We start from the raw sequence: 27,101 nt of genomic DNA on the forward strand, positions 1-27,101 counted from the left end.
AACATTATCATATAACGTGATCATAGACATAATTATGGAGAACAGTGAAGTTTTCAATATTATGTTTCAGTAAATAAATTGCATAATCAGAAAAGTAATGCACGTTACCTATTTGAAAAGTTACACCGCTACAGTGTGCAACAGTCGGGTTCCAAAAGAAAAATCCCATCCATTTTCTCTATAGGCAAATTGATCTTTAATGAAAACATATAAACCTTTAAACACAGACCTACCATGAGCTTGAGATTGTTAGTCAATTCATTAAGCCATTAATCTGTGCTATTTTACTTAATTGTTTAAAAATCATGTTAAATAGCAGAATTCCATGGTAAAATACTGGATAATCCATGATCCAGCAGAGAAAGATCCAGAAATCAGAAAATTGCATGTGACAAAGTGCGGCAAACATGCTGTGAAGTCACTGCACACTTCCATTATGCACTGCGAATGATGTTATCGAATTGGTCTCCCTACACTACCTATGGACACATCCACACTAATGTTTTCGTTTGAAAACACATCTTTTTCTCTACGTTTTGGCCACGTCCACACTGAGATGGCATTTTTGCCAGTGGACTGAGAAAATGGATATATCTGAAAATGATGACGTATTTGTTGTCATGTAATACTGTCTTGTTATCTACCAAAACAATCAAGATGGCGGCCCGTGTTATAGCATTGCTGTTGTGCCTGATATTCACTTTACGATAATAAAGTTTAGCAGTGTGCCAGCATCTTTACTCATTCCTAAGAAAACATCAGGAACCAAGGTGGCTGAAAAAGTGGGTGGGCACATATTATGTCATGATTTCAATGAGTAATTTGATTAGTAATGCGCACTAATTGTAAGACGTTACCACCAACACTGATCTCTGGCCATAAATGCCAATATCTGATAATTGGATTGTCTAAGAGACTAAACTGAGTAAGCAATGCAGTTACATATGTTAAGAAAATAATAATAAAATCTGGTCCTGCAGGTTTATCTCCACCATCTCAAATTGTTATATGCACACTGATTTTTGCTTTCCAAATATGTTGCAAGATCTTACAACACACTTAAAATCTTTAACTTCACTTCTGATCACTGTAAAACTTGCATACTCTTCTTTCATCAGACACACTTGCTTTCCAAGCATGTTTTCTATTGCCTTTTTAAGTGTCCTTGCGGTTCTGTCTTCAAAAGTGAAACGGACTGAGGCTTGTGCTGACTTGGCTGACTTTTCCTAAGACAAAAGGCTGGATCATTAGCCATAGGGATCTGAAATGTGACTTGGCTGACAATCATAGTTTATGATCAAGCAACTTGTCGGTGTGGTCTGTCGAAATGAAGGGGTACAAAAATAATTCAATAGAGGATCAATCAAGTTGGCAAGCAATGAGCAAATAGTGCTGATGATGCAAATGTTGGCTGTCCCTCCAGGACATGGCGTTTCATTTGGATATTTGTTCTCCCTCATGATTCCACGGACTGCTAATCACATTCCACAAGAAAGACAGTGCTTTTAGGAATGTTGAAAAGAGAGATGTTTTTCTTATCTTTGAAATGCCTTAAAAGTGACAGAATGCTTTCCCCTGCCAAGCTGTAAGGCTTAGATAGAGAGATAAATATGCTGTGGTCAGCTAAGAGTATCTCGCAAGCAGAGAGGCAAATTTAATAATGTATTATCATACACAAGAGAAGGTGAAATCTCCTTGTCCATCACAACACACCAGGGCTGTTTTATGTTACCCTTCATTTCAAAGGAAGCAAGGTGCTGCAGAGACACCTGCTCTGATAAAAAGGAGAGATGCAGCTCTTGGCCTGGAGGGTTAGGGGTTCTCTTTTTTTCTTGCTTATAAACTCTGCACTGGTAGTTCGAACATTTTCCTTTCTGTCTTTTGTTTTGTAGTAGATGGGCAATTAGTATGAACTTGGTTCCATATGCAGTGCGGACAGTCTCTTTGTGAATTCTAAGTACATATTCGAGCATCTGTCCTTAACAGTATGTACACTGCTGTGAACAAATCAACCTGCTTGCCCTTGGACAGACAAAATGTAACAATTAGCAAAACTGCTTCCACCGTTGTTAATTTGTGATTCAAAATGCAAAAAGCTTAAGAACAACTGTTGTAATAACGTATGGCTGACCCTGACTTTGTGTTTACTCACCTGTCTCCAGCGCTTTAGACATAACAATTAAAACCTCAAAGATCCTTTTTTCCATGCGCTTTTATTGTTTTATAAACAACATTTATAGGATATTGTCAAACATGTCTAGAAACCGATTTACCAGACATAGCAATTTTAAAGGTGCATTGCCAAGTTAGTAGTTTACAGGCTAATAGAACCAGGTTTCCTCTTTGTTCTGCAATCAAAACCTGTATAAATATCAAATTGGAACGCTCACACAAAGTGCAGGATTTTGATTTACTAAACAGTTGGGGCACTCTTGCGCACAGTATCTCTGCGCTTAGATCCAGTTTAGATCAGTGCAATCTAGTTTAAGCAGGCACAATTAGTGGTGAGATTACAAACACATTTCCTATCTATGTAAATTAGGCTTTTAATGATTGTGCATCATTCACAAATATTGCCTGCCATAATCTGCATTGCACTATTACAGCTAGATGAAAGCAGGCTGTAAAATAAATGTTATTTAAAGGGGTCATGACGTGCCTTTTTTTAATTATTTTATATGTTGCTTTAGGTTCACTTATTATATTAGTAAAGTTTTTTTTTTTTGCACAAAAACAGTAAAATTGTAAAACATGATTTTTTCCCACCCTCTGTCGGAAACTCTCGGTTTTAGTGCTGCTTCTCCTTTAAGACTTAACAGTAAATGCCCACAGTTATGATTGTCTCTTGGTTCTTGACTGACCTGCTCTCTCCTTGCCATCTCACTGCCTACCCCTAGTGGGTGGGGCTAATGAAGTGAAAAGATAAAGTAGGCATTGATGTGTTGTTGTGGATGTGGTCAGATACAAATATCTACTGCAGTGTGACATCAGAATGTGGATAAAAAAAGACAATGAGTCATTTGGCAGCTTGGTTTCAACAAATGCTCTTTTTGCAGTGAGAATGACATTTTAAGTTCTGAAACTTACAGTATGTTTTTATAGTACAATAGTAGTCTAATATGTTAAAATATCAAGGAAAATGTCACGACCCCTGTAAATGAGATGTTTGTGTAAATTTGATGACAATCATATCAGTAGTAATTCAAAAAGTGATGATCAAATGATGGAAAAGAGCATTAAAACCTGGCATATATCCAGATGCATGGTGTAGTAAAGTGCTCTTTCTTCATGTTAAATAGAGGATTCTGGTGTCTGAATCACAGTAGTCAGTGATACTGTTCAGTCCTGCCAAAGTGTGTCAGATAACGGTGGTCTACTGCATTATCTGCTTTATAGTGCATAGAATTTAGGTAATTATTTTAGTGAATTGTGTGCTAAACCAGTGCAGACAGAGCATGCAACTAAGTGGCATTTTTTCTGGGCACAATTTATTCTTAGTGAATTGCCCTCACCATGTCAATTTTTTAATTGTGACTCATCTGTAATCATCATTGGATATTTAATGCTTTTATATTATTTCTGTGTGAATTAAACTGTTCCTAATAAAAGAGAAGAAGGGGTGGAGATAAAATAAAATTATCTACTCTTTTGCAGCTTGAGTAGCACATTTGAAAGCTTGCTTAAGTGTTCCAGTCACCTTGACTTTGCAGCCACAGGCCCGGAGATGCTGTTGCTTATCCCGCCTAACCCTGGCCTGTCAATTAAGTATTTAAAAAATTAATCTCTTTAACTGGAAATACCATGCCAGCTTTATTCCATCTGTAAATGTAGTGTTATTAATTCAAGCTGCTCAAAGCCAGTGTTATGAATAATGTTATCAAAACAGATGTCCACAATTTTAACACATCACTTGCTTTTAAAAATCCTAAGTATTTTTATAGCTGTGAACCAGACGCAAATGGATTTGCATTCATTTTCCTTTGCTCAGGAGGGCATGAGAAACAGAGAAAGAGAGAGCGTTCAACTGGGGGCTCCTAAGCTTTCCTTTTTAAAAAGTTTACATTTACATTTCTTTTTTGTCTTTCATCTTCTGTCACCAAAGCGGCTCAGTACATAGAGCCTGGATTAGTGCCAGAGTCGATTGTCGCCCAAACAACCTTATTCCCTGTAGGATTGCTACGAATCACATTAATAGGTCCGCCTGTTTTCAACAGAACGCCCTCCACTGTGATCAGACTGCAGACTATCTTCCATTTCTCAATGTTCAAGTGCATGTTCTATGAAAGTGTTTTGATTATGCAGGGTTTTTACTTTGTAATGTCAATGCATGTACCATGTGGAAGACATTTATATATTTGGCACTGGAAGTCATTTGATTTTGTGTTAGCACTGCAATACTCACATTGTTGTAGAGTAGCAAGTTTCTTAAAAGAACTGAGGACAATTTCAGTTAACACTAATTAATAAAGAAAGAAATCTTGAAGTTCACACTAGAGATGATTAGCACTATATTGCACAGAATGTTCTGGCTTTTAGTAATTTAGCTATCAGGTGTGGGCCAGTTAGCATTCAATGATCAATGAAATGATTCAATATGGGCTGGTTTCTCCTGTTATGCATGCTAATTGTAATACAATCCCCCCAAAAAAGCTCATGTTTGCTAGAGTGCAATATGTTCGATTTCCCAACCCTAATCATCGCCACCCCCACATAAATAGGAAATAAATACCTCCACTACATTCGAATCTGGTATACATTTACTTTTCAAAAGGTAATTTATTCAAAGGCCTTTGAGAGCATTAGCTACTCATCGTTCTTTACCTTTATTAATCATGCTACACAGCCCCTCTCGCCAACGCACCATCTAGCTTTGAGGAAGTCTCTGGCTGTCATTGTGTGGTGAGTGCAGTCTTCCTGTAGAACACTCACTTGAAGAAACAAAAGTAGTGGAAGGGATTTTTTATGCAGTCATCACTGGCCGTCAAGCCTTTAATCCTCAGCGGTCCGATAATGATATCCCCTCTGCATTTATTACATGGAGGAGCACGGAAAACGCTGACTTTGAACAAATGAACACTCTGACCTTTATGCAATAAATATGACACGCGCCATATAAAAAGACAAGATATCTTCTTATACTGGGGCTTGCGTCTGTAACACTGCCTTGCCTCTGTTGTTTGGCTCCACAACAGAAAACATGATGTCTGTGACAACACTACATGGATTTGAATTCAAAGCATAACATTTGCACATGCAATTTTTCAAAAGGGTGTTCAGGACTCCCCAAGCAGATTTTCAAAATGGCTCTTCCACTACCTACAAGTGCATCTATCCAAACACACACAACATCAATAACTAGGCAAGCTTACAATTGTGCAAATAAACAAGTCAATCCATAAAGCTTAAAAATGATAAACTAAGAACTGTAGTATATTATCACAGACATAACTACTTCAGAAGTAGAAAAAAGAAAGAACATAATTATTTTAACAAATCAAACACATAAATATCTTTAATGCAATTCTGTGCAAATGAATAAGAAAAAAATGTATTAACAAATTAAGGTATGGTTGGCTATTTACAATAATTTTTAATAGTAGCACATGCTATTTGCACCCTGACATATTATAAAACAGTTTATAATCTAACAACGTACTCTGTATATGTAGTATAATTATTGTTGGAACATAAATACATCACCAGCAGTAAATGCACATGTTGTGTCCTGTAATGGTACCTTGTCACTGCTGTCTTTAAATGCAGACTGCAGCATTTTAGGGAATGGTCTCTTTAGATCTACGGAACAGGTAAACACATTGGCGTCATGACCCTCCCTGTCCACGGACCTGTGAGATGCTGAGCCACTAAAAAAAGCCCCCATCCATGGGAAAGACACCATGCGGCCACCCACCCTCTACCTACCTAAACCAGACCCTTCACTGCACAGTCCAACCTTCAGTGAGCATAACGATCACGACGAGAACACTGCATTTTTATTGATTTCACACCCCCCTTATACACTTTATTTACACCTTTTGTGTCAATTTTTATTTAAAATAAAATCATTTCCGATGGCATACAGCCACTGTCTGTCTTTGCTTACATGGATCAATAAGGGGAGAATCGTGAAATTGGCAAAAGGTGCACTTGAACCCAGATCGTCCGTACTACATATAACTTTCATATGGTCACCATATTAATTCTTACCTCTAGTCTTATCTCTTCAAGTCTTCTCTTTAAAACGTATGTAATATTTGTATAGTTTTTACAGGTTCTATCGGACTATTGACGCACATAGAGCCGGACCGTAGTGAACTAATGGTAGGGGCTATACTGAACCAGTGGTAGGGGCCTCCCTGGTGGCTGGGGTGCCCTATGCAGCCACTTATTTAGCTTAATAGGTATGGCCGGCACTTATTGCATGAGCCCATGAACATGGCTATCAGTGTTGGGAAGCAACTAAAGTAGAAAACAACTTAACAACTTAACTGCATTCTTCAAAAGCATGACAGATATTCAGTAGCTGCTTTTAAAAACAGTTGAGCTTTTCCAGTATCAAGCTAATTCTTTTAGTGAGTAAAGATGTGCATGACAAAATACTACATTACTGTTTTTCGTCACTTTGAAAGGTAATATTCACATTTGCTAGCTTAAAATCACCTCTCTCTTTCACATGAAGCATTAATAAGTCTGATTCATCTGCTTTTTTAAATGTACAGTTCAAAAATTATTTAGCAATTTATTTGACTCCCTGTGCAGACAAAGTCTATGTAGTTAGCTACTTTTTATTAGGAGCTTGTAGCATGCCTCATTACTTTTAGAAGGGTAGTGGGAATATTTTGGAATTACTTTTAAATTACTAGTAGCTTGTAGCTTGACAGTACAGTTTCAAAATAGCTCCCCCAAACTGGTGGAACTGGTGTCTACATGTAGTTTAGAATCTTAACCAACATTGCTTGCTGTAGTGAGTTGTAACCGCCCAAGACCTTTTTTTGCATGTGGTGAAATGCACACCATAAAAGCTGCTTTTGTTTTTGTCCCTGACCACGTACGACAGTTAAGGATTTATGAAGAATTCCCCCCCTTCACCTGCCCATCTGTGTGGCTGTCTTCAGTGTGGCCTTGAGAATATGTTTCAATTTATTAAGCCAAACCAAAGGACTCATTATTTCAGAAGAGGGGCATGGAGTGACACACAGAATTGGTTATTATTGGAAAGGCTCTGCCACAGGGCAGTTGAAATGTAATGATATTCTATAAGAAAATATGATGGTGTCAATTTCCCAAAAGTCATGCAAAATGTCAGCGTTTTAAGGTCTCGATGCTAATTTTATGCCCGTGCACAGTAATGTTTTGGAGTGCGTTTAGGAAACACGGCCCAGTGCCTGTGCTGATTACCCCCCTCACCTTCTCTGTGCTTTCAAATGGGTTTGTGCAGCAAGCGATTTCATCTCTAAGTGTAGGGAGCATTAGTGGAGAGGGAGGGAGAGAAAGCAGCATAGTACATTTCTCAGAGATAAGACTTTCGAAGCCAAATGTTACCTGTTAATCTAGGGCCGACCGACTTTGACTCTCAGCAGGAATTTGGTAATGGCTAATTTTTCTCTCGGAATTAAAGATCGGAAAAGAGCAAAGTGGAGTGGATGTGAGCGGGATTAGTGGCTCTGCAATAGCTAGCTATCTTAAAGTAACATTTATGCCATTGGGTCTGTTCTCCCTGCCCATATGCACAACATATGCTCCTTTAAGTCATTCTAAAGGAATTTGCACACTTCGGATGAAAGCACTAATTTCTCACTGTGGTCTACATGTCTACATATTCTGTAAAGGCAAAATTAATTTACCCTTAATTTGTTCTTTGTCTATTTCTCCTTTTTTTTTTTTTTTGTATCTCAGTTACAGCAATGCATTGATATGCCTCTTTCTAAATATTTCTGCAATTAACTCATCAACATAAAGACTCTGTTCAAACTTGAAATGCACAATTTTGTTATAACCTGTAATAGTCTATTATAGTCTATTTCGTTTTTTGTAAATGTTATACTTTTGTAAGAAATGTAAGATTAAAGTTTGCAAATCTCCTATTCATATTAATAGAAAGATTGCTGTTTAAAAATGACAGCACTGATGTGATCATAATATTATATCAATATCTATTTTGGGGTTTTAAATGTTCCCAATATTTTACCAAATAATTTTACCTAAAATTTTAACTCTGTTCCTTTGCTGCCTTGCAAAGTGAAATTTCCTTTAGGAAATGCAAATCTTGTTCTACCTTTCATATTGCATTTTTTTTTCGGTGTATTTGTTTTTACAAATTTGTTTGAACAGACCTGTAAAGTAAATTAGCAGCAGTTGGAAACTAGCACTTTAAATGCAAGACTATAACAGCTCAGGGTTAAGTCAATAAAAGCAGTTTACTGTTTAAATATTTTATGGAATGCAGAAGAAAGAGAAGATGATGCAGTTTTAAAGATTAGCTACTGTGTAATGTGGTGTTGTCTTCATTTATGAGACTGAAAGGTCATAACCATTCCCCTGGAAGAAAGCAACTTCTTCAGCCCCATTGACAGGCAAAATAAAAGGTAATTTTCTGCTGTAGGCAGCGGCAGCCTTTGCAGAGAGGGAACTGAAATACTCCAGGTTTTAAACATTCAATTCTCCTGCTGTGAGGAACACAGGTTTGCAAGGGCACAGGCTTCACCTGTCAATATATCACAGTGACTGGCTAGCCAAATACTGCAATGCTTTTTCTCTCTCTCTCTCTCTCTCTCTCTCTCTCTCTCTCTCTCTCTCTCTCTCTCTCTCTCTCTCTCTCTCTCTCTCTCTCTCTCTCTCTCTCTCTCTCTCTCTCTCTCTCTCTCTCTCTCTCTCTCTCTCTCCCCCTCCTCTGGCTCAGTGCCTTCTTTGGAGAAATCAGCTGAAAGGTCCTCTGGGACCTCAATTCAAACACTGCATCTCACAACATATGCAGATTTTCAGCTCCCAAGGTCAAATAAAGCTATTTATTGAGAGACTTTTGCTAAATTTCCCAAGGTTTCAACTCAGTTCATCGCAGAGTGACTTGTATATCATATTAAAAATCAGCCGAGTGGTTTGCTCTCTCCTTGTCGTGACATTCCATCAATGATATCAAAGGGTTTCGAGTGGGGTCTGATACATTTTATCTTCCTGTATCACACTCATCTCTCTCACTCTCCTCTTTTCCTCAGCACATCCTTGTCCAAACACTGCTTACAATAGAAATCTAATAACATGCAAATTGGAGATAAGCCCAGATCCCTCCGAGTGATATTTTTACATTCATAGTTAAGTCAAGTCGATTTCTAAGCCACTGTTTTAGCAGCATAACACATAAGGACTGAGATAATTAACTGGAAAGGTGATTTATCATTGCTACCTCACTGTCAAGGACTCCCACATGGGAGGGAGGGCATACGTGTATGTGTGTGTTTACGTGTGAATGAGAATGTGCGTTGTTTTAAATTATGGCATTTCATTCCAAATGCTGTGTATTTACAGCAACCCATTTTTATTTGCGGCTCCTATTATCCCATGACAGTTGTGCATGAAATGTTATTTGTGACATGGCTGACCTAAAAGGATTTTATAAAGATTTTTTTGAGGCAGAAAGCTGCAAACGGACCTGTCACAGCTGCTGCTGCTGGCAGCCCCGGTGGAGAAATATCACCTGGAAAACACAGCTCTCACCTTCGGACTCTTCATCACATTGGCGTCTGGCACTGTAATTAAGTTCAAGTCAATGATTCTGGACCAATGGCTGAAAATAAACAGCTAAAACTTGGACAAAATTGAGTGCTCAGAACAGAGAGAAAATTAGCACAATAGCACTAAAATGTGGCTCAAGCAAATCGAAAAATATTAATAAAATTAAAACTGAAAATTTCAGAAAGCTGTTTGGTAGATGTGTGTGTGATTTTACAATGGCAAATTGCAGCCCATTGGAATGCTATTTGAGAGCTGAATTGGTAATTTGAGATGAACAGTGCTGTTTGCTATCAAATGTATGAAAGATTGTTTCCTAGTAACAAAGCAATATGAACCAGCCTGTGATCTAGTATTGTGCAAAGAGTACAAAGCAGAAGCTGGTTTAAGCAATGATGTATTAATAATGCCAAAGCCAAAACCCAGGACTAAAGTGGCTGAAAACCAAGAACAGGCTGCTGGTATCCAAATCTCCTCTATTGTTTCTAAATTGCTGATTCGCTACTTATTGTTTGGCATGCAAAGTATCAAAGCAGTGAAAAAGAATATAACTCTTATAATTAAAATATGTTTCCATGATGTTATTATTGGGAAGTTGATGATAAATACTTTTGGAAAGTTGAGAATTCCTGCATGCTGCACTCCATCTTATACTATTTTAAACAGCAAATTCTATGTATTATGCATACAGTTTATGACCTAATTTTAACTGAGAGATCAGATTGAGTATTTGTGCTTTATATTATTATTTAATTATAGTAAAATACTTGTACCATTGAGCAGTCACACCCACTTTCCCTTGTACAGTCATATAGATTTGAAACAAAAACTTTGATTTTGATTAAAAAATTGTAATGTTGTTCTCCAACTACCCAATTACATTAGGGTAATATATATATAAACATCCTCTCAATTTCAACTGCTTTTATTTTCATCAAGCTTAACATGTGTTAATATTTGTATGAACATAAAAAGATTTAACATCTAAGACATAAACTGAACAAGTTTCACATGTGACTAACAGAAATTGAATAATGTGTCTCGGAACAAAGGGTCCCTGAACAAAAGTAACAGTCAGTATCTGGGGTGGCCACCAGCTGCAATAAGTACTGCAGTGTCCTGCAGTGTCCTGCATCTCCTACTCGTCGACTACACCAGATTTGCCTGTACTGGCTGTGAAATGTTTAGCTGAGAGACACTTGCAAGGTCCTTGCATAGGATTGAGATCCAGGCTCTTCGCTGGTCATGGCAGAACACTGACATTCCTGTCTTGCAGGAAATCATGCACATAGCGAGCAGTATGGCTGGTGGCATTGTCATGCTGGATGGTCATGTCAGGATGAGCCTGTAGGAAGGGTACCACATGAGGGAGGAGGATGTCTTCCCTGTAACACACAGCGTTGAGATTGCCTGTAATGATAACAAGCTAAGTCCAATTATGTTGTGACACAATCACCCCAGACCATGACGGACCCTCCACCTCCAAATCGATTCCACTCTAGAGGACAGGCCTTGGTGTAATGCTCATTCCTTCGATGATAAGCACGAGTCCAACCATCACCCCAGGTGAGACAAAACCTCAACTCGTCAGTGAAGAGCACTTTTTGCCAGTCCTGTCTGGTCCAGAGTAGGTGGGTTTGTGCCCATAGGCGACACTGTTGCTGATGATGTCAGGTAAGGACCTGCCTTACAACAGGCCTACAAGCCCTCAGTCCAGCCTCTGGAGGATTGTGTGTTCCTGGTGTAACTCAGGCAGTTGTTGTTGCCATCCTGTACCTAAGGTGTAATATTCAAATGTACCAATCCTGTGCAGATGTTTTTACATGTGGTCTGCCACTGCGAGGATGATCAGCTGTCCTTCCTGTCTCCCTGTATCATTTTCTTAGGTGTCTCAAAGTAAAGACATTGCAATTTATTGTCCTGGCCACATCTGCAGTCCTCATGCCTCCATACAACATGCCTAAGGCATGTTCACGCTGATGAGCTGGGACCCTGGGCATCTTTCGTTTGGTATTTTTCAGAGTCATTAGAAAAGTCTCTTTAGTGTCCTAAGTTTTTATAACTGTGACCTTAAATGCCTGTAATCTGTTAGAGTCTAACGACCATTCCACAGGTGCATGTGTATTAATTGTTTATGGTTCATTGAACAAACATGGAAAACATTGTTTAAACTCTTTAAAATAAAGATCTGTGAAGTATTTTAGTTTTTACAAAATTATCTTTAAAATACAGTGTCCTGAAAAAGGGACGTTTCTTATTTTGCTGAGTTTATATATATATATATATACACACACACACACTGGCGGCCAAAAGAAATTGGTACTTTTATTCACCAAAGTGGCATTCAACTCATCGCAATGTATAGTCAGGACATTAATAACATGAAAAATTACTATTACAATTTGAAAAACATTTCAAAACTTCTTAAACTACTTCTCATCAAATAATCCTCCACGTGCAGCAATGACAGCTTTGCAGATCCTTTGGCATTCTACCTGTCAGTTTATCCAGATACTCAGGTGACATTTCACCCCACACTTCCTGTAGCACTTGCCATAGATTTGTCTGTCTTGTCAGGCACTTCTCATGCACCTTAAAGTCTAGCTGATCCCACAAAAGCTCAATGGAGTTAAGATCCATAACACTCTTTTCCGACTGATGAGTTTCTACAGTTTTTTTTTTTTTTGCCATTGCTGGAAATGGGGCCTGTCCAGATTTGATAAAAAATACTTTTTTCAAATAGTGATGGTGCTGTTTTTCACAACAATAATGTCTTGTCTATGCTTTGTGATCAGTTGAGTGATACTTTGGTGAATTAAAGTACCAATTTCCTTCCAAAACAGCTAAATCTGTGTGTATATACTGTTTATGAGCATGAGCAAAATGCATATCTATTAGACGTTTTCCCATTGTCGGTATTGAGCTGGAGTAATATTAATATTAAATTAAGGAGGGATTGAAGGAGACTCCACAGATTCCCAGCATTCCTCATGGCCTTTCCTCCATCCAATAATTTTCAAATCGTAAAGTCCTAATCGTGGTGGCTCATATTCAACTGTTGGTTGACTGGATGTTTCCAGGGCATTTTCAGATGCTTGGAATAATCTCTTATGTATTGCCGCAATCTGCTGCGGAGATGGTTGAAATGAATTCTTTAAACTAATTAATGTAGGACCAGCTGTTACCAAGCCGTGGCTGGCGTTAGTGAATACTGATGGCAGAAGAGGGGCTCCTCAAGTAGTGCCATGATTGTGCATGATTTGGAGAGTCATATAAACACATTTTAATTATATATGAGAGGCTGATCTTGGGGTTTGATACTCAAAAAGGAAAAAAAAAAATTATGAAGCCTATATATACAAAATGTATTCTAATGCATTAAAACACAATTTCAACACCAGATTTACTGTTTTCATGTGTTATAATGCATTATAGCATACTATTTAATGGAGTAACCACAAATATTATATTGTCTTAAAGATGTGGGTGCATTTATTTATAAAAGAAACATAATGGATCTTAAGGCATTATATACTAGGGATGGGCACGAGTACTCGGGGTACTCGGACGTGGCAGCAATGATCGATCATGAAAACAGTGATGGATGGTGATCAAGTATGATGTGACTTTTCACTTCATTGAAATTCAGTGACAATTACCTGACAGCTAAACACAAAAGTGTCAAAGAGGGAGCTTATTTTACATTTTGAGATTGATTACAGTTTTGAGACCATGTCTCTGCAAAACTTTTGCTAAAGACATTTTATTATAATTTCATGTAAGAACTTTGACTTGTTAATGGATATTAATAAAAGTGAATGTTTGTCACTGACTGTAAACCTCCATCACTCCCCACCGAGTTGAATTGAACACTTCATGAATCATTACAGCATCAACAATACAGAGCATCATGGATTTCCCCAAAGGAGCGAACACTTGTGGAGACACACACATGCCAGGTGTGTGGCAGTGGATGCACCGTGCTAAAGTAGCGCATATACGTACAGCAGGCAAATGTTTCAAACAGCAAGACAGAATGCAGCGTCTTCAAAACTGAACTTAAATATATCAAGCATATTAAAAACGCGATGGTTATTGCTGTGATGAAACTGAGAAGGACGAGATGACAAAGTGTGGATCCAGTTGCAAGAAATATTTTTTAAAGAACTAAGAAGTAACTAAATCACTGGAACAAATGGGAAAACAAATGTAACAGCAGAACACTGGAGAAAATGGGAAAACAAATATAACAGTAGATAGCTGGCTAAAATAACATAAATACATGAACAGGCTAACAACTAAGCAAACTAACAAGAACTGACAAAGACTAACAACTAAGCAAACTAACAAACTAACAAGAACTGACAAAGACTAAGTCTTAATGATGCCCAAAGGTGGATGGGAAGGGAGCCAGGGCCAAGCAGACCTGGAAGGATTCAGAGGATGTTTCTGAGGCCAAGGAGAAGTTGGCGGACAATCAGGAGGCCTGGGAGGCAGCCACATGGCCGGGACAGTGTCGTGAGGCCTGGTAGGTTGCCACAGGGCCAGGACTGTGTTGCGAGGAGCAGTTCCAGGAGGAGGGTCCGGAGGCAGAGCCGCTGGAAGAGCAATGAATGGAGTTCCAGGAGGAGGATCCTGAGGTGGAGCCGCTGGAAGAGCAGGGTATGGAGTTCCAGGTGGAGGCAGAGCGGGTGGAGCTGCAGGGATAGCAGGGAATCCCAAATAGAGTGGGAGGAGTCTCTGGAGGAGTCTCTGGGGGAGCGGACGGAACTGTTGGAGGGGGAGTCTCTGGGAGAGGGGACGGTACCGCTGGAGGTGGAGCCATGGAAGACTCTTAGGGTGGATCTGTCATGGTCAGGATCTCCAGCAGTGACTGGGGAACAACCTCTGTGGTTGAGCATGGACAGTGATGGCAGAACGACCTCCATGGTCACGAGTATGGGCGTTGACTAGGGAATGACCTCTGTGGTTATGAGCATGGGCAGTGATAGGGGAACGACCTCCGTGGTCGTGGACACTGGCATTGACTGGGGAGTAGGAGACCTTCTTCTGCTACCAGACGGCCGTGAGCACAGCTGTGGGAGACTCAGAAGGCAGAGCAGTGGGAGGCTTGAAGGGTGGAGCCTTGGGAGGCTCGATGGTTGGAAGGCTCCAGGACCAACGAGGCTGGGGAGACAGTCTGAATTATCCAGTTGTGTTCTAGATGTTGATAACATGGCCTGTGTGTCATTTTGTTTTGTGGCTGGTAGAATGTTAAGACAGTCTTCCATTGTGATTGGCAACTCGCTCTGACAGCATGAAGCTAGTGTCAGCACAGGGCTATGTGGTTTAAAGTGAGTTATGATAGCCTGTGTGTACATGTTTGTCTGTGTTTGTGTGTGTGTGTGTGTGTGTGTGTGTGTGTGTCAGTGGATTAAGGGGGTTATGAGGCCTGCATGTGTAGTGATGGATGCAGCCTTTATATAGCTGTAAAGATAAATGTGGAGTTTTGATGGCCTGTGTGTGTGTGTGTGTGTGTGTGTGTGTGTGTGTGTGTGTGTGTGTGTGTGTGTGTGTGTGTGTGTGTGTGTTAGGATGTAGATGTAGATGTAGATTTATGATGGTCCATGCAGCAGATGGCAGAGGTCTGCCCTTATGGAACTGATGAATGGCATATGATATCATCAGGGCACTGACAGGCGATGGTTGCTGCTCACAGGAAGTGCTGTCGTGCCCTGGAGAAGGAATCTGCTTTGAATTTGAGCCCCACAGGACATCTGCTTAGTGTCCACACTCACATTATTCTCTTTCAGACGCTGCTCAAACTCTCCTAGAAAACATTTTGTTGCATAAAGGCTAGGCAGTGTGATAGCGTAGATAGTGGTTAAAGATCTGGGCTGGTATTTGAAAGGATGTCAAACCCCAATTATCACTTTCAAAGCATTTATAATGTCAGGTTAGTACAGGAGGACTGAAGTCATGTTAGAAAAAGCATCAGCTAATGAGTGTTTCCCAGTCACTTAAAAAAACAGATGATAAATCTCTGTTGCCTTCGCGTCTGAGACCATCAATCCGTGCATCTTATCACGTGGCTTGTTGAGCATGTTACCACGGAGATGTGGCATGTAGAGGATTCACTCTATTCTCCGCGGCATCCACGCACAACTCACCACGTGCCCCACCGAGAGCAAGAACCACATTATATCGACCATGAGGAGGTTACCCCATGTGACTCTACCCTCCCTAGAAACCGGGTCAATTTGGTTGCTTAGGAGGCCTGGCTGGTGTCACTCAGCATGCTCTGGATTCGAAATTGCGACTCCAGGGGTGGTGTACATGCTCTTTTTAACTAAATGTACCTTGTACCTTCTCCCATATGGGAGTTGTTGGATTTACAGAGTCATATAAACACAGTTTATAAAACTAGCACAGATTATACAAGAGAAATCATGATAAAATATTTAGTTATTATTTAAATATTGGAAGAGCTGGTAGAGCATGTAGCAGTGCCATGGTGATGGGTTTTATTCTCAGAAAACACATCCTAATTAAATTAACTTTGCACAAATGGAAGTTTAATTCATGTTCTCTGGGGCATGTGCATGTTGATTGTAATGCAACTATTTACTACGCTATAAAGAGGATTTGATCCTACTGTAGGTGTGAGCATGTGTTTATTTACAGTATTTGTTTATTTTAAACAGGTACCTTATATTACTTTAATTTGCCCGCATGATGTTTAACAAGTTGACATGGTGATTAATCTTGAAAAGCTGTTTGGAAAGACATGTTGCACACTTTACAGTGTTCATCCCAGCATATTCTCTCCTGATGACATTCAGCAAGAAGTCCCAATGGACTAGGTGATAAAATATATACTCTCCAATATGCCAGCCCCTGTTTTTATTTGTCTGGCAGACATAAAATGCTTTTTCTTTTATTTCCATTGGGTTTTAACAGCAGCCCCACCTGTGACATTTTACACTTGCACATTTATGTGTCATCCACCTACTGAGAGAGAGAATAAATTATATTTATTGTACTTTGTTTTTGTTCTACCAAGTTTAAGTTCCTCTTGATTCTCTTCCAGTCATATTGATTTTTGCATGCAGCAATTCCTTGGAGGGGTTAAATCCATTTGCCCAAAATGGTATTGCCAGTCTGGTGAGGGGGCGGCAGTAGGGTTGAAACATGCCGAATGAGGGTTCACCACGTTGCACCATATGGCCTTTGTTGAGGAGCCACGGCCCTTGATAATCTCAGCTTGCCATATGCATCTGCTTGAGTGTGGTCTTTTGCTATCAGAGAGTTTTCATGCCATATGGAATGGATGAGCTTGATCTCCCAACATATCTGTGCCCTCAACAATACAGAGAACATATATCCTAGATACGCATATTTTTTTTATAGAGCCGCTCATTCTGTCTGTCTGTAAAATCTCTCAAGCATTTATAGCAGCTATAAATACAACAGCATCAATAATAGAGTGCCGTGTGACACTGACAGAATGGGCTATCAATCATATCTGCTTGATTGAGCATGCTTGTATAGATGTTAATTTTACATCTCACAAACAATCTGTGTGTATAAACACCAATTCAAGAAAATAATGATTTATTTTACACCACAGTATTACAAGAAGTGTTTGGTCTGTTGTGCTAAATGTGTATGTTTCTGTGCTTGCCACCAGAAGAAAACCCACTGTGCACACCAACAGCAAGAGACAGCTATGAGAGGTTGTCGCTAGCAAGTCAGGGTTTACCTCCAGGATTCCCTTCACCTTTCCTCTTCCCTGATGGACTGTCATCTATAGAGACACTTCTGACTAACATTCAGGTAAGAAACAGTAAATTCTCAGCAGATCCATTTGTCTGGGTCCAATTCTCCCTGGTTTATTCTGATGGTCTTTCTACATTACTAATTAGTGAATTGTTAATTTGGTTGAACTGTTTTGTCAAAGCATTTTTAAAACATTAGACTGTGAGATGAGTGAAATGGAAACATAACAATGAAAATGGTATCTACTGATGACTGAAACATATTGTTGAATCAGTTTTTGGCCAGTTCATTGAAGTGAAACATCAGAATGAATGACCAAATGAATGCAAACATTTTCCCAGCTCTACTACTATATTATAAAAGTACAATAAGTGATTATTGGAGTTCTATGATTCTTCCAATTAAACATATTTAAAACTTTGAACTGCCCTTGATTTTAGCTAACCACCAGCTGGTTGTCATTGTAACACTTTATTTAGCCCTCTGTGGACTGGGCAACAGACACATGTCATGATCATAACACAATGAAAACCAGTGATGCTCAAGATTACATGTAATGGAAAGGGATGGCACATTTACTTATGGCAATCTCAAACCTCAGAAAATATTGTGAAAAGATGCTGATTTGAAAATGTATGTGCAAGTATGTGTACAATGACATAGGGCCCAGACCAGCTAACTATTTAAAGAAAAGGATACAAATGTCTGTCCAAATGAGTAAATTCAACCAGATGCTGTTATTAGATATTAATGGACACTCAGGGTCCAAAATTAATTCTCATCAAGTACTGTAAGTAAATGTTAGTAAAAATGTTAATGTAGTTACCTGTTAGTGGCCTTTTTTAAGAATTGCAACATAATAGATAGTGTATATTATAATATAAAAACAATACTATATCCTCGCTGAATCAAAAAAACAAGAAGATTAAAGAGAAACAAATAGACTTCTAAAGACAAGCTTATTAACTGTAGTGGGTCTTGTAACAACATTTATCACTAGAAATTTAACCTGAAAAGAAGCCAAAAATATATAAATATTATGTAATATATATATATATATATATATATATATATATATATATATATATATATAATATATAAATAACAATGAAGTGTTGTAAAGTACTATTTCATAGCTGGTACAAATATTTCTGCCATTTACATTTAATCATTTAGTATACGCTGTAATACAAATAGCTTTTGTAGTACAAAAGCTAGAGCAAATGTTTAACTGTGCAAAAGTAAAAAAAAACAAATTGGATATATATTTTTTATATGTAATAGCTAGAAGTGCCTTAAAAAAGTTTATTTAGCAAGAAGTAAATTTTGGACCTTGTGCACCTACATAAAACTTAGCATTACCTTATCCAACTGTGCTGTTTTTCCTTCAAAATAAATTCACATCCACGTATATTCGGCATGACTCCCTTTATTAGCAATGTGGTTATCCTACAAGTAAGACCTAGTCAGAGAGATAAATGTAGTTGATTAACACCGCCTATGAGACTAATGATGTGATATACAGTATAAGGAGTGAGAGGTTTGCTCATTGCTTTTTAGTATGGACATCAGATCTATCCTGCTCCTTTCAGCCCCATTATTAATTAGCAGGTCTGAGTTCGGTCAGTCATCTTTAATCATGAATTTGGGGTAATGTTTTGATTGAACATTCACACATAAATAAACAAAATGAGCCCACGCAGAAAATTGAGATAAAGCAACTTAGTCTAAATTGGGGTCATAAGAAGGAACAATTAGTATGATATAGCCCATTGCATTTGCCCTAATTGCAAGCGTAGAGGGAATAATTGTTTTGAAATGGTCACTGCGCCAGTTGTGCTGCAAAGTGTTGTTTTGGGACAAGCAGATATTTAACTCAAGATTTGTTCCTTCTTACAACCTACCCCAAGGCTTAACAACTTGTACTGAAATGTTTGTGTAATTATGGGTTCATTTGATCAAAATGTAAGGCTCAAATTGTGGCTGTAAGACGACAGAAATCTCACAGTAGTTGCTGTTCATCAATTCATTTGGGGAACTGACACAGTGAGCCAGTAATGACACAATGAGTTGTGGCTCAACATCTAATTGTTTTTCTCATATCTGTTCTGTAATAAGTTTTTTATCTGAGGCTTGTTTAAGTGACAACTTTCAAAAATTATTGCAAGTAACATTACTGCATGCTTTTTAACCAAACACGATTAACTTTGCAATCTGACGTGTCGCTCTTGTCAACAGTCTGATCAACATGTTATAAAGCTTTTTTTTCATGATTGTTTTGTAGTAGTGTAGACAATTTAACACCCATTTCAAGCAAATTAAGTTAGTCAACTTAGCTCTGGAACGGGCTAAGTATGAGTACCACTAAGTATGAGTACCACTACTCCACCATTCAAAGAGTTCACTGACTCCTGAGGAGGTGTGGTGTGCCGACTGTGTAAGACCTGTTTGTTTGCTGGTGCTGTTGCAGGGTTTACTGAAGGTGGCGATTGATAACGCCCACACTCAGGAAAAACAAGTGCAGCTGGAGAAGACAGAGCTGAAGATGGAGCTGTTTAGAGAGAGAGAGCTTAGAGAGACCCTGGAGAAACAACTGGCTGTTGAGCAGAAGAACAGAGGTATGCACTGCACAAATACATACACTCACATTCACCACATCCAAATTATTGTATTTGCAACAGTCTGTTTCCTGGCTCTTGAGGATTCAAAATCTGTTTTGATAAGTACTCTCAGTGACACCAGATGTATAGTGTAGATGTCAGATCAGAGGTGAACAAACGCCTATTACAAAGTATTGAACTTTGGTGCATAATCAGTAAGAACCATTTGTGCTACAAACATAATAACACCTTAAAAAGTGTAGCATGTTAAGGAGAGGTGTGCTATAACATTTCTAGGCTAACAATTTTCAACTCGCAAGTGAAAAAAAGAAAATCCATTAGACTTACATGGGTGGGATCAGAGCACTTTCTGGGGATCAAAATATCATAGAGACTTAGGATGGGCTCTTTAGACTTGATCCAGGAAGCAGCCACTTAAGATCCAGAAAACCCTAGCAACTGCCTAGCAAGGCCCTGATAACAACCCACAACATCCTAGCATCAAAGCACCACTCACGTTTTCTTCAGAAAATTTAATATAGTTAACAAGTGGACTTCAGTGAATCACTTTTAAAGCAGAGATGAATTAGCGCACAAGAAAAACATGTAAAATTTCATGAACAGCATGAAAAATATTAAGTTGCAAGCTCTGTTAATTGCAAGCATATTGCAAGTGCCAGAGTGATAGAGACATGGTAATAAATCAAGCAGAATGAGGCATATTCACATTACGATCAATATACAAGTGCATATTGATTATGTGTGTAGAAATTCTTGTGAGATTACAGTAACTACACATTAGAGTGCATTAGAAAGAACTACACAGCCTTTGTACAACTGAAAATATGAATAAGTAATTTATAAGATAACTGTTCGAAAATGAGCAACAATATTTCTCTAGGGAAGATGATGATTGGACTAAAGATTGATAATAGTTTAGTTAATAATTTTTAACTCTCTTTGAGATTAAAAGTGATATATGCATTATATATGGCCTCTAGTTACACACACCACTGTACTTAATTATTGTATGAGCATATAATTATGAATCTACATTTTAACAAAAGAATTTAAAAAATATTTAGAATTTTTCTGCACGGAAATTTGTTGCTTCATATTCTCATGTTCTATGCATTTATCCTACATAATGAATACAATTGAGCTTATTAAGCCATTTTCACAAGGATCCTTAGAAATGTGCTTACAGCCCTCCAGCTTTCTACTGTTTAATAGTCTCAGTGCCACTCTCCTCTCCCTCTTTAGAGAAAGTTTCCTTTAACCTCATCTCATTGGCATTTTAACCTGGGTTAATCCAGGTTATCGCTAGCTCAATTATTTTGCTAATGACACAGTCTGTTTTCATTGAATGAGAATATTTTTAAGCTGCAAGTTTTTTATGAATATTTCCTCCCTGGCAGAGTTTAAAAGCCAACTCTACCTCTTTTAGTACTGAATATCTGATCCTGGGGCCAGTTCTACCTGTGCATATGACTGCGGTTCTTTGACTTTTATTTTTCTATGTTCTTTGTGCTCAGCAATCATTCAGAAGCGATTGAAAAAAGAGAAGAAAGCAAAGAGGAAATTGCAAGAAGCGCTGGAGTATGAGTCAAAACGACGAGAGCAGGTTGAACAGTCCCTGAAACAAACGTCACCCACAGAAAGTCTCAGATCACTCAATGGTAAGACCAGCAATGACTTCTTATCTGAATGTTGACATATTTAAATTCAATGTTTTAAATGGTTAATTCACCCCAAAAAAATCCAAATTCTCTCATGATTTACTTACCTTTAAGCCATCCCAGATGTGTATGACTTTCCTTCTTCAACAGAACTGAAATGAAGATTTTTATAAGCTCATTTCAGCTCTTTTTGTCCATACAATGCAAGTGAACAGGTGCCATCAGGTTCCTGGCTGTTTGATGGTCCAAAAGGCATATTTAGGCGGCATAAAAGTAATCCACACAATTCCAATCGATTAATTAAGGTCTTCTGAAGCGAATCGACACATTTCTTTAAAAAATAAATCGATGATTAAAACTTAATTACTTTTAAAAATTGCTTCTTGCACAAGCCTATCGAAGACATTAAGAATACATTAATTGATCAACTGGAGCTGTGTGGATTACTTTTATGTTGCCTAAATATGCCTTTTGGATGAAAAAGCCAGCACCTATTTACTTGCATTGAATGGACAAACAGCTGAAATGGGCTTAAAAAATTCTTAAATTTGGTTCTGCTGAAGAAAGAAAGTCATACACATCTGAGATGGCTAAAAGTTAAGAAAATCATGAAAGAATTTAAATTTTTGGGTGAACTAACACTTTAATTGTTAAAATGACTGGTAAGTGAATGTACTGGTTGGCTTATTAAGATATAGTTCCCCTTCTGTCACTCACTCGACGTTGTGTCAAATGAAGTGACACAAGGGGTCTTCCTGGGACGCCAAACGTACCTCTGAACTTGAAGTCAAGTTGGCAGACAAAATTTGCATGCCCCGCCCCGGACATACGGGTATAAAGGGAAGCGGGGCAGCGAGTGTCAGTCAGAATTTTTCTTTGGAGCCGAACGGTTGTCCAACAGCATGCTGAGTTCACCACTGTTCCACTCACTGGCGATAAGCACTGCTGTTAGACATTGCGGTTGCAGCTTTCTTTTCTCACGAGAGAAAGCCACTTCAGCCACCCCCTGCGTCGTTCCTTCTTCCCACGGGATTGAGGACGACCCGGCTGGCGATGAAGGCGATTTGGGGATGAATCCGAGGTAAATCCCCACGAACCAACCGCCCCCCGGCATGCTTGCTTGCTTATGTCTGAGCTTGGAATGAGTGCGGCTCGCCTCCCGGCCAGCCGGCATTCTCCCTTGAGCCCCCGGAATTGGATCACGACATTGCCGCTGCATCGGAGAGCGTCACAGCAGCATCTGATGCTAATGACTCGTCTGGGCTGCCACCTTCAGGTCTGCTCGCCCAGTCTGAGGCCAACGCGCAGATGTCTGCTATGATTTACCAGGCCGCCGTGAGCACGAGGAATAGACCAGTGGCATAGAAAAAAGGCCATGTCCACTCTAATATATTTTCATTTTAAATAGCTTTGATTTTGCTACGTTTAATATGCATCTTATCCACACTAGTTTTCCTGCACAAAAAACACTTTCCATAACCACTTACTTTGCACAATAGTGACATAAGAAAGCTGAACATGGGGTGGATTGTGCCCCAAAAAAACCTGACAGGGTGATCAGAATTATGTTTTTTGCAAAAACAGTCTGGTTATCTGTACATAATCCGATTTATTTCATGGCAATATTTATGATATTAAATATTGATTTGAGTTGGAAAATACATCTAATATGAGATAAAAGATACATGGGATTGATATGTAAGACATGAGACAATTACAGTCACTGAGAGTACTTATCAAAACAGATTTTGTACAGATGCTTAGGACATTGGTCAGTTGTACAGATTAGCAGTCATTATACAAAACATTTGACTGCAGAAGGCTGTGATTGACAAATCGGAATCAAGTATTCCAGGGAGACATTTAATAAGCCCAAATGAGACGAGAGAAATCTGTATGGCGAAGCATCAAACACAAGCCTAAATGGTTGTTTAAAACCATTAAAATAGAAATTTTCTCTCCCACTGATAACCTGACATATTTGACCCAAATGTGGTTCATTCTGAGTGATTGAGTGTTTGCTGTTAAAATGTAGCATGCCAGTTGATTTTGATGAATTTGAGACACGTATATGAAACCACAGCACCTACAGCAATGTCTAAAGGACTGGACAAATAAAGCATTTATACACCCTTAAAAGGTTTAAGGTGTATATCAAAAAAGTTGCTCATTCTGCATTAGCTACATCTGCAGCATGCTTTGCAAGATACAGTATGTGGTGTAAACATGCGACTGTGTTCTGTATTCGTAATATCGCTCAGCTAGTGATTGGTCAAAACTTCACACTGACCCGAGCAATCCGCTGGACACTTTCCCTCCACCCATCACGATAGATGAGGTGAGAAAAACTTTCCTAATTAAGCACAGATGTCATGGATGTTTAATTGTCATTATCTTTTCATTTTGCCAGACTCGTTGACCCAGGAGATAGAGACTGACCGCAGCAGTGGCAGAACAGATGCTGAGAGGACAATACAAGGTACGTGTTTTTGAGGAGACCATAAATCTCTGCGCAGCTCCAGTATATGAGCCTCACTTTAACTCGGCCTGCTGTTCATGCATGCAGCCTGCCATCTGGGCTACATATCTCACAGTTCAAGAGGAAGGTCAAGATCACTGGGATCTGTCAAGAGAACATTTCTAGAGAGGGAAAATCGCCTCCTCTTGCACAAATGTGTGATATGATAATGGCACAATCTGCTAAATTGGAGAGTAGGGGTATGGGGTATGACAGGTATTATTTAATTGTGTGAGGTTTTGATACATAAAATATCAGCTATGAAATGAGCCTTATCAAGACAAATGAGTAGGACATTTTATTTAAAAAAATTATTCCACGTTAGACTCATTTCCACTATGGAATTCTATTAAACAATGTGATGGAAATGACGCCTTGGTGGGAATTTGAATGACTTTCAGAAAAATACGTATTTAGACTTTATTTTAAGTCCACAGTGTTAAACATTTCCAAAGTAAAGACCCATAAATTAAAAGTGATGGGGGAGAGTGGGCACAAACTAACACTTTTTGGTTTGTGTACATTCGCTTGGGGTTCAAATAATTTTTCTTTTTTCACATAATTTTTTGCACATGTCTGGTACAAAAAGGCGAGGCACGTTGTAACAGCTGAGGAGCACAATGTAACATGACCAATTTAATTTAAAATCCACCTCTAAAAACTATTTCTGATCTAATTAAATAAATTGGAAAAAAAGAGCAGAGTCAATCATATCAGTGGGCGTTTGCTGTCAAGTGTTTATTTATTTTATTTTTTTGCCAATTTTTTAAGTGAAACTCAAGGAACATGAAAAAAGCAATACAGTATTGCATTTTTAATTTTTTTTTGGATAATCCAGTGAATAAATAGTACTTCTTCTCATTTTATTATTTTCTCTTTTTATTTGGAACTTCATGGACACAAACCATTTGTATTAATAACATAAAAACTATAAGTTTGCATCACTGCAAAAACAGCTTCACATTACACAACACTGCAGTTAAAAAAAAAAAAACTCCGTAAAGCTGATGCAGTGAAAAGTTTGCTAAATTCTAATAGGCAGATCCACATTTGAAGACATTGTAAAACCCTGCCCACCGATTGCTGCACAAATGCAGTATATTTTCTATGGTATAAGCAGTATAGCAATTTCTACATTTCTACTATCAAACAGTCTACACATTCTACCGTCATAGAATGTCTATGTTACGGATGTAACCTCTGTTCCCTGATAGAGGGAATGAGACGTTGTGTCGGAGAAGCGACACTAGGGGTCTCTCTTGAGCACCGAATATACCTCTGATCTATGAAAAAAGGCCAATAAGAAGTTGGCAGCCAGTATTTGCATACCCCGCCCCTAGACATATGGGTATAAAGGCGAGGAAATACTAGAGTTCATTCAGGATATTTCCGAGGAGCCAGAAATGGTTCTGGCCACTACAGCGGTTCGGCTCAGCGACGTGGCCGGGAATACATAACGTCTCGTTCCCTCCATCAGGGAATGGAGGTTACATCCGTAACCTAGACGTTCCCTGTCTGTCGCTCTCTTCGACGTTGTGTCGGAGAAGCGACACTAGGGGTCCAATTTAAGTCACGCCATGCGCTGAGCCGTGTACGTGTTCTGCTGACACAGGAGCGGGCAGGTGTTTTTACGTGCCAAACGACCGGCTGTATCAGACTGCACGTATCCTTCCCCAATGCCCCAAAAAAGTCATCGGAGTCCTTCTGGTTACCCTAGACAGGGGAACAAGGCGACACTTGCCAACCTTGGAACAGGCCAAGCCTGGCCGGGCCTCTTTTCTCTCTATGTTTCTCGCATAGAGCAATAAACGGCCAGGGACCTTACATGCATTGAGGGAAGGGGGTCTTATCCAATTTCCTATTCTTTCAGGGGGAAAAGACCCTGCGGAGACCACACCTACCCGGCGGGGGGGGTAAAGTGGTGAATACATCACATGTGTTTTTAGGCAACACATGGGAGTGGTGCGGTGGTAGATCCATCCTCAGCAAGGGAGAGTTGTTACAACACGGCGACTGGAGGGCAGCCGGAACTGCCAAAGGAAAAAGCTTGTCCGCTCGTAAGGGGACCGTATCGTGGAGAATACACACAGGTGGAGTCCGAGTAGGAGTCCTCACCCTGTGGAGCACCTATTCCAGTACAGAGTAGATTGAGTTCTCCGCTGAACTACGGACCCATGAGGGCTAGGGAGGAATCGACCAGTGATTCGAGAAGTGAATTCAAGAAGTGATTCAAGAAGTGTTGCCCAACTCACTGCTCTACAAATGTCTGCCAGGGAGGTACCCCTGGCCAGTGCCCACGAGGACGCAACACTCCTTGTTGAGTGAGCTCGGACCCACAAGGGGGGATCATGGCCTGGGTGTGATATGCCAAGCGGCTGAGGTGTTTGAGCACCTGGTCTCTGTGAGCGCATAGTAATTTTCGGGAGTGAGCCAGTATGAGCCAGTCATCGAGGTAAGTGAGTATGCGGATGCCGGCATCTCGGAGCGGGGCAAGAGCTGCCTCTGCGACTTTCGTGAAGAGACATGCCGAAGGGGAGGACTTTGTACTGGAACGCCTGGCCGTCGAACGCAAACCATAGGAAGGGTCGGTGTCGCGGCAGAATTGAGACTTGGAAGTACGCGTCCTTCAGGTCTACCGCTGCGAACGTATCTAGGTGCTGGACGCATGTTAAGATACACTTGTGCATGAGCATTTTGAACGGGAGTTTGAGCAGAGCTCGGTTGAAAACTCGCAGGTCAAAGATTGGTCGTAAGCTGCCGTCTTTCTTGGGTACAATGAAGTAAGGGCTGTAGAAACCCTTCTTCATTTCAGTTGGAGGG

General features: G+C 39.4%; 1 protein-coding gene across 3 annotated transcripts in view; it reads left to right on the forward strand.

Moving 5' to 3' along the window:
• Window positions 1–27,101, forward strand: part of LOC127659122 (dachshund homolog 1-like) — a 174,131-nt gene that overhangs the window by 141,526 nt on the left and 5,504 nt on the right. For 2 of the 3 annotated variants that reach the window (XM_052148782.1, XM_052148783.1), the window contains exons 7-10: window positions 17,396–17,541; window positions 19,955–20,102; window positions 21,620–21,763; window positions 24,174–24,242. In XM_052148782.1, coding sequence (XP_052004742.1) covers window positions 17,396–17,541; window positions 19,955–20,102; window positions 21,620–21,763; window positions 24,174–24,242 — 507 coding nt within the window. The remainder of the gene's footprint in view (window positions 1–17,395; window positions 17,542–19,954; window positions 20,103–21,619; window positions 21,764–24,173; window positions 24,243–27,101) is intronic. The other variant, XM_052148784.1, reaches the window with a different exon arrangement.

The sequence above is a fragment of the Xyrauchen texanus genome, chromosome 18 (assembly GCF_025860055.1).
Source record: "Xyrauchen texanus isolate HMW12.3.18 chromosome 18, RBS_HiC_50CHRs, whole genome shotgun sequence".
Classification (NCBI taxonomy): domain Eukaryota; kingdom Metazoa; phylum Chordata; class Actinopteri; order Cypriniformes; family Catostomidae; genus Xyrauchen; species Xyrauchen texanus.